Source organism: Sipha flava, unplaced genomic scaffold (assembly GCF_003268045.1).
Source record: "Sipha flava isolate LNK unplaced genomic scaffold, YSA_version1 132_pilon_pilon, whole genome shotgun sequence".
NCBI lineage: Eukaryota > Metazoa > Arthropoda > Insecta > Hemiptera > Aphididae > Sipha > Sipha flava.
In genome coordinates, this window is record NW_020271758.1 from 1,074,594 (window position 1) to 1,083,647 (window position 9,054).

The following is a 9,054-nucleotide window of genomic DNA, read 5'->3' on the forward strand; positions in this document are numbered from 1 at the left end:
TTGTAATGGTAAATTTTAAATTATAAATATTTTAATTTTTAACAATTAGACTGTATGAAAAGAGATTAACAAAATAGGGATAAACAAATGAGAAAAATCTAGATATGAGTCATCATAAATTAAAACAAATAAATACATATCGACACAATATTGTAAGATATCAGTCTATTTGGTCCCCTGTGTATAGCACATGTATTTGGAATATATGAAGCATCAATAATTTATTTTAGTTGTTGTTGGATTTGATTACAGCCCACAGTCCAGCAGCAACACTGAATCCAAAGAATAACAGACCAAATCTCATCCTAGGTACTATCCATATTGGTACATAATGGAAAGCATTGGCGAATGGAGGTCCGTGATCCGGAATCTTCTTCCTAATTGAACGTCTTTGGATATTTTCATCATGCAGAGCTTGTAATAATTTAGCCCTGAAATAATTGTGATGCATTAAACCAGAGATTCCCAACCTTTTAAACTCGCAGTATTCTAAGTAAATTTATAAAAATCCGTTGGCACCCTATATCTATATTCTGTACTATAAAGTCTATACTCAATAGTCAGTCTTGTATGAAAACTAAAATAGATTGATTGCATTATTACTACAAATTATAAAAAATATGATTGATTTTATATTATAGTCTGTATCATTGTTCAGCATTTTATTTTTCATGAAAATTTTATTTCTTAAAAATATATTTCAAATAATTTCACGGCATGCTCAATTTATGTTCGTGAGACCCTAGGGAACGACTGCATTAAACATACAAAGACAAATTTATTTATTTTTAGATTCGAGCTAAGTTGAAATTATTTCATTAGTGAAAAAGTTTAAAAATTATTCAACCGGTTCTATTTACATATAGTGAAACTATTCTATAACAGAAACATTTTTATTGTTCCCAAAGGATACTATGTAAGATTCCCTTACTCGTTTTCAATTAACAAGTCGACTTCGTCTTTAATTGTTGAGAGTGGATAATCTTCGCACATAATTGTAGCTTTATCCAATACAGATTCAAAATCTAGATCTTCTGGAATCTAAAAAAACCATGATTGCAACAAACAAAATATTTATTTACAAACAAGTATAAAGTTAGATATGTTAATTGAATAAACCACCTTTGATAAGACCCAATGTACATTAGCCATATCGCATTCAACTTTCAAAACTTCATCTCTCCTAGCAATTATCATCTGAGCTATCACATACAAAATAATGTCTTCTTGTGATGCCAAGAAATAATCAAATAATCTCACTACTTTTATGTGTTGGTTCAAACTATGACTAAACCATGAAAGTAACCATGGCAGAGCAAATATTGTACCGATACCAGACCTAAAACAAAAATGAATAAGATCAATTTTAATTCATCAAATATTAGTAGATTTAGTAAATAGTATATGGTAATATAAAGTATATTAATAAAATATTACATTTTTTTTTTTGTATTTTATCTTAGCTGAATATATTTTATTAAAATCATTTTTGAAAATTGAATCAATACTCACTTTAATATGAACTCTCCTAATATTGGATCGATTTTTAATAATAGCGGAAATACATGCCATAACATATATGACGTTTCATTCATGGTTGGCATCAGAAATTTTCTTAGATGGTTTAAAGATAAGTACTCCATTAGAATATAAGCTTTTTCTTGTCCAACTTCAATTAGGAACGTAACAGCAACATCATGATAACCCTATCATAAAAATATATATGTAAACATCATATTTAAATAAACTTTTAAAATAATAAAGTAAATAGTTTTCAATATTTAATGATTCATATCATAATGTATTAACTATTAATTATTATAATTAATTTATAATAACTTTTATGAAGTGCCAATATATTTCATTTAGAATGATTTAATAAAAAAATTACTTGATAGTATTTTAATTCTTTGTGTTCCGTAATTATACTGAGTATAATTTCAATCAATTGTTCTTGCAATAATCCAATTCTCTCATAAGATATGCCAGGAGGAAATCTTTTTAAACACCTTCTAACATCCATGACCACTTGATTATATTCTGGATGATCTTTAATGTTTTCTAAGTTAAGTAATGGTTTATTCTCAATTGATAAGTTTAAAAGTAATGGCCATGCTTCTGAACGTACTAAACCTGAATTAAAATTAATAATTGTTAGTAATAATAATAAAAAATAATATTGTATTTTGGTATACACATTTACAAAGAAGTATTATCAATAATACATGTGTTATTCCAACTTTATAATCATTGATTTCTTTTAACTACAATTATGAATTAATTACATAAAAATACATTTATAATATAAATATCCTACAATACCTTAGTTACAACTTTAAGCTATAATGCTCCTAAAGTAATCATAGCAGACAATTTTCAAAAAATCCTATTGTAATTAATAGTATAAACAGTACTCAATTCAATAACTGATATGTTCTGTACATTATACCAGTTAAAGAAAAATATTGCAATCTAACATTAACAAAATAATTTAAAATGGAATTTAAGTAGAGGGAAGCAATAAATAATGTAATACTTAATATAAAATGTTGAAAGATAAATAGTTTTAAATAAAATAATTTATATTAATTAAGAAGTAAAATAATGATTTAAATACTAATATATATATATTTAATCATATACTTACTAATCACTAATCCTCCTTCACTGCAAGCTAAGTTTTTCAGTTCATCAGTATCTTTTATTTCGCTTTGCAGAATTTTGTTTAAACTGTTCACTTTATTTTTAAACTGTTCAGGTACTACATTTTGAACTGTAAATAAAAATTTGAAAACAATTAATATTAATATTAAATATTTTCATGTATTATTTATAAATTATATTGTATCAATGTAACATTTAACCATTAGTCATCAATAATGATGGGAAAGGGTAAAGTGGAGTATTACTTGAGAAGAGAATTGTCACGTGTTGAATTTCCTATGGAATTTTTGGCCCAGTGGGGAGCAGTGTAGAGCAACCCGGGGAGCAACCAAAATGATGGCAGGGAAGAGTAACTACAGAATTAATTTTGCACAATGTTTTTTGCACTAGACCCAGTTTAAACTGATGACTGTGCACATTGTAGTCAACTGCGTGACCACATTGCTCTTTTTATAAATTAATGATGTACTGAAAATGTTTTAATAAACAAGATAAAAATCTCCTAGTCTTTAGAACATTAAATAATTTAAGAAAATTTAGTTTATAAAGTTGTACTGTAATGCAATAATAATCAATGGGTTTTAATTTTAAAAAAAGATTATTGAAGGTTGTATAATTTTAGTAGGTGTTTGTACTTTATACTACAATTAATTATAAAGTTATAAGACAAGAATTTATTTATATTTTGGGCAGTGCATAGATTAGAAATTAAAATATAAGACAAGATACTTAAATGTACACAGTGTTATTTAGAGACTTCATCCTCAAAAATGATTTAAAAGGGAACACGTCTTTAAACTCTGGACTTGAATTTGTTAAGATTGCAAGAGAAATTCAACAGTCTATAAAACAAAACCATATGGTCTTAAAACAATAATTTAACCTGATGTACAAATTTATGGTCAAATATATCCCCAAAGTTGTGATCAATCTCTGTTGAACAATCCTAACCTAATCGGTCCATAGTGACTGGACAGGACTGTTTTAAGGGAGCAACATGTAAATAAGTATTTGCTCTGTCGGTTTGAAAACCGTCAACATAGCTGTGTGCTCATCGATGTAGCCTATGGAGTGCTCACCTTCGTAGAAGTCCACCTTCGAGTAACTGGAATCCGACGAGTTGCTGCAGTCAGACAAGTCGTCGCCGTCCGACATGGTATCTTCAAGTGATGTCGGTCGGAAGAAGCAACAGAGACGGGAGTGAACAAGCGAGCGAGTCCGTGGCGATGGGAATGAAACAGAACAGTCCGCAGGCACGTAAAACCCGTTGGCGCGCGACGATCGGGTCCACCACGTCAAAGCGGTTTTTACTTAGGTACGCGACGGCACGTCGAACTTACGGATCAACGATCGCAGTTTGTTGCGACACTTGCGACGCGATCGAATCAATACGACGGTACAACTGGCATCGTCGTCGAACGGAGTGTACACGGGGGAGAAGTGTTAGAATTGCAACAATACTATTACCGTTACAAGTCCGTCGGGTTTATTTATTTTCTTCGTTATTGACATTGTTGTTGTGAACGCGAAACAGTAGAGATAACGACGACAGTGTACACACGTCATTATCAGACGAGTAAACACACGCAAGCGCCCAACAGCTGACGGTTCCCCTTCGCCGTCCCCATCGTCGGCCAGCGGACGTAATCGCCACACGAATGCCTTAGCACAGGCACGTCGAACACACGGCCCATACCAATATCAATCGACAATAATGAAAAAATGAATAGGCTGTAAAAAAATTATAAAATATTAATGTCAAGTCGTCACTATTTCAGACTCTTGGCAATTGTTATACTTGGTACACGTTATTGTGTCTTATATTCTGATAAACTGTAATCGAGTACGTTTTATTGAAGGTTTTATATGTACACATCGTCAGTGGCGCCGAACTTCATATAAATGCAGTATGGCGAATATCAAATTTTAATAGTACTTACTAAAGACCTGCAAGGGCCATACATTTACGGTCCAGCTCGGTCAAATATCTTTTTTCTAAAGCCCGGTCCGACCGGTCCAAAAAATGTTTGTGAAAAAAATCCCAGGCCCGAACCGAAAATCATCAAAAGCTCTTAAAAAAATTTGGTACTGTCTGAGATATATTTTTAGCCCTAGAACATCATATTTAACTAATAACTATACAATAAAAATGTTTGCGAGTAATAATTGTTCATATACAAAAATGTGATCCACCACTCCCTAAACATTATCAAATGATGCCACTGGAGTTTGATAAAAACAAACTAAATCAAACAGAAAGTTAAATTTCTTAATTAAAACCAAACACTCAATTTAGAAAATAATCAGTAACCACAAAAAGTACACTAAAGATAATCAAAAATGTTTAAAAATTAAAATAGGAAGTCGGTAACACATTTATATTGGAAATAATATGTCGACTTTTGTCCTGAATGGATGAATTACAATTTTTAATAATTAATAAAACCTATATTTCTAATAAACCATAAATATTAGACTAAGTAGTAGGTAGTAAGTACTAGATAAGAATTCAATTCAATGTTTGGATTTAAAAACTTATGTGGACACTGGGCACTGTGCAATAGTGTTAAATATATATTAAGTATATAAGTGTCAAGTAGGTACCTATACTTTAAATTAGTAATATAAAATATATATAATATAATATTTTTAAAAATTATAATACAGGTAATCAAATAAAAAAATAATATTTAAAAGCAGTCACTGTTTATTATTCATCAATATTATTTAATTCCCCATTCATTATAATCTTAAAAACACATTGTTGTGATACCTACTACTCAGGTAACTCTTTTAACAAATAATTAAAACGATAAATTGATTATTATTGTATTTTTAGAAAAGTGAAATAAATCTACATGTATATTGTATGTTTTAAAAAGCAATAGGCGCCTCAACAGCTTTTTCTTTAATGTTATTACTTTTTATATAATAAATACTGATAAATTAGTAAAGTGAAAAAAAATACAAATACATATTAAATACGTAGGTAACATTAAAAAACTTACCTTATAATATTGATTCAAACGAACAAATGTAGAAACGCAAAATATGTTCACTGGTACACTAGACACTGCAACACCTTTAAGGTACGATTCCTTAGGACGCGTCTGTAGACGAGCGGCCAACGCGGCTGCCGCAGTGCGGCCGAGATTTTGGACGTGCCGATACTACTTTACTTATTTTTAAATAGAAACCGATTTCCTTGACCGCCGCAGACGCGCGCAACAGTCACATGCGTCAATAGACGCGTTGCGATGACCACTTCGAAGGCAAATAGACGCGCGGCCAACATATGCAAATAAATTATTATTTAATTAATAATTCTAATTATTAGCTTCTTTTTCTACAATGTGTCATCAAAATTACTTTTTTCGTATGAAGAAGATGTAATGTTGATTAAATTGGTCAGCAATCGCCTTTGCTTGTTTGATTTAAAACATCAAGCATACTTTTTCTGCAGATCAACTTACCAATTGGTGTAAACGGTGGAGGGGGCTGAAACCCTACCTACTTGGTAATACTTGAAACCCTAACTACTTACCTACTTGTATTCAAAATTGATATTAATACATAAAAAACATTGTATCTATTTTTATATTGTGACATTAATAATTTATGATATTGCCGATATAGGTGTTCACTTTATATATTAAATAATATCAAGTCTTCCTCCTCACCAATAAGTCCACTACCATTATTTATATTAATATTAAAATATATCGGGTTCATACTGATCAGTTGTAGGCAATGTAATAGGCATTATTATGCATTTATACAGTAAAAAAAAATATTTACCCAGCACCCATTACCCACCCACCACATAATTCACAATGGCAGTCGCCATACTTGGATATAGGGATCGGTGCCACTGCACATCGTGTATAATATATATATTTCGTTAAATTATTATGTGCGTAGTAAACTATTTAATGTATTCGACTCACTTGATACATTGAGTTTGGCATGCCTGCTTTAGCATTTAACCGTTTTCAGGATCGCAGTGTTGGGCCGATGACCGCGAACAAAGGCCCGTACAATCGCCGGAGCGGTGGAGTGGGCGACGTGACCATTTCGCCCCAGGTCTCGGCCTGGAAACATTTAAAGTGGACCCCCTCCCCCTAAATTACAGATCGATTAGAAATACTCGGCATTGCCCATTCGAGGTTAATGATAATAAAATTGTAATATTTCTGAAATATTTTTCATTATGAAGTGTTAACAATCTTAATTGAATTAAAGTTAAACTTAAATTTACGTTTATTACGCTATTACCTGTATAGGCTACATTTTCAGTTATTCCAATTTCCAAACAGGCGTAACTGCAATTTATTATGGTTATTGCTGGAATGTGAAGAATGACATGATTTCGCAAGTATCGATACGATAAGTTCTTATTTTCTATGGCTGTTTATAAATTATCTAGGAATACATTTAATTTTAATTAAACGTGGTAACTAATAGTGGTTGAGAAATTATTAAAAATGTTATTCATTGTGCCGAAGCATTTAAATTAAGTACCTTGATTTATTGAGATTTGGAAAACCAAGTTTGGGTATAAATGAGTTAAGAAGTTAAACATAAGTTAAAAGTTAAGTTAATTTTAACTTTTTTAACTTAACTTATTTTAATTGATATAAACTCAATAAATAACTAGTTACTTTTAATTAAATTCAAGTTATTTTTAAATAATTAAATAATAAATATAATAAAGTTATTATTGATGATGCATATTATATAACCATTTATTAGAATAGGAAATTAGAAATGTAGTTAAATTAAACCAGAATCCCTCGAGAAAAATAACTTATTAAAATACATATAGCAATAGCCATAATATGGCTATATTATAGCCAATAGGTATATATTATATCAGGGATGGACAATCCAAAGTCACTAGAGGGCCAATTTTTAGAAAATTAAAATTTAGCGGGCCGGAGCGTAAAAAACAAAACAAAAAAAAAGGTCATTTAAAATATGAATTTTAATTAGTATTTATATACACGGAAATAGTAAATTCAACACACACGATGGCACGACACGAATGATATGAAGAAACTAATGTAGGTAAACTAACCTAATGCGGTACAAACAGCTATGGTTGAAAGCTATGCGTAACATACATATGACATTTAGACATTTAACGATGTTTTACACCAGATAACAATCATTATATCGATAAGATATAGAGTATAGAAGATAAACTTTAAAATTGTATGACATGATTTGAAAATATAGCACGGGCCGATAAAAAAGGCAGTTATCTTTAACTTTCCCAGGCTTGTGGAAAACAGTATTTACCAAAATGTTGCAAAATCGGTGTGTATTTTTATCGTAGGTATTCGTATATTATTGTGATGACTGAGAGACTGCCGAAACGATTTACCCCATGCCCTAAGAATCGTTAAGACAGCTTTCCCCCTTCCGAAATGTTTTAAATGGGGCCCTACAAGTCAAGCCCGCAACAATCAGCCATAGCGCATACGAAATGTGCAATGGACACGAATAATATTCATTCGAATGATCAATATTCAGCTGGAAATGAACTTGTATTATCGATCGACATATTTACCGCATAAATCACGATAATAAATGCACACTGAATAACCTAAGTACGTAAAAGCGAAATAGTTCAATGCACACGTCGTTTTACTGTATGGGATTTTTCAACAGTGTTTTTCATCACGAGTGAACGTTTCGTTTATATTTGTAACAGAAACAGTTCGTTTACAGTTCGATGATCATTGCACGTAAACATCAAACAATGTTTTAACCTGACGTACGTATTGCAGTGTGTTTGGGCATCGTGTCGGCCGCAGTGTTTCCCACTCCGCGCGGCACAGCGAATAAACGATTCGATCGGACTCGAAATAGTTATACGTTCTAATCACGATTATTGTCGCTTTGTTTTACGATCGGAGACATGTATGTGGTGGTCTGACACGTGCACGTACATACAGACGTAGGTACTACGGCCAACAGTGTCTAGAAGGAGTGTTATAATTTTAGACCGAGTAAAAACCACCGGAAACATATGCAAGGCGCACTTATTACTGTAGACCGAAATCGTAAATGTTTATACTGATTGTATGTTAATGCACCGTTGTGAGGGTTCGAAACGTCGGCGTTTAAAAAATTAAACCGATTTCGAATACTACGTTTTGTTTTCGCGAATCTGTGAATGCATCTTTCAATGCATGTGCATGCAATTTACGTATTTTGTATACTTAATGAAAAATTGAACTGTTTAATTTTTTTTTTTAATACTTAATACTTTGATATTCTGGTTTAACATGTAACTTATCAAACGTATTGAAAGATTCAACATTCCTCAATTTTAAAATTTGTTATTTATAATATATATTTTTCGGTTAAAATGAAACGTTTAGA

At 31.2% G+C, this 9,054-nt stretch overlaps 1 protein-coding gene across 2 annotated transcripts; it reads right to left on the minus strand.

Moving 5' to 3' along the window:
- Positions 1 to 7,074, minus strand: LOC112694671 (TBC1 domain family member 20). Of its 2 annotated transcripts, none has more exons than XM_025570217.1 (9): positions 5,673 to 5,891; positions 4,605 to 4,775; positions 3,744 to 4,395; positions 2,648 to 2,773; positions 1,892 to 2,133; positions 1,513 to 1,706; positions 1,123 to 1,339; positions 932 to 1,041; positions 1 to 431 (listed from the first exon to the last, which is right to left on the minus strand). In XM_025570217.1, the coding sequence occupies exons 3-9, from the start codon at positions 3,817 to 3,819 to the stop codon at positions 227 to 229; spliced, it is 1,170 nt and encodes a 389-aa protein (XP_025426002.1). In that variant the 5' UTR covers positions 3,820 to 4,395; positions 4,605 to 4,775; positions 5,673 to 5,891; the 3' UTR covers positions 1 to 226. The 2 variants fall into 2 exon arrangements, with proteins under 2 accessions (XP_025426002.1, XP_025426001.1); XM_025570216.1 differs by lacking the exons at positions 4,605 to 4,775; positions 5,673 to 5,891 and adding exons at positions 6,612 to 6,785; positions 6,940 to 7,074 and having other exon boundaries at positions 227 to 431.
- Between the last annotated feature and the right edge of the window lie 1,980 nt (positions 7,075 to 9,054).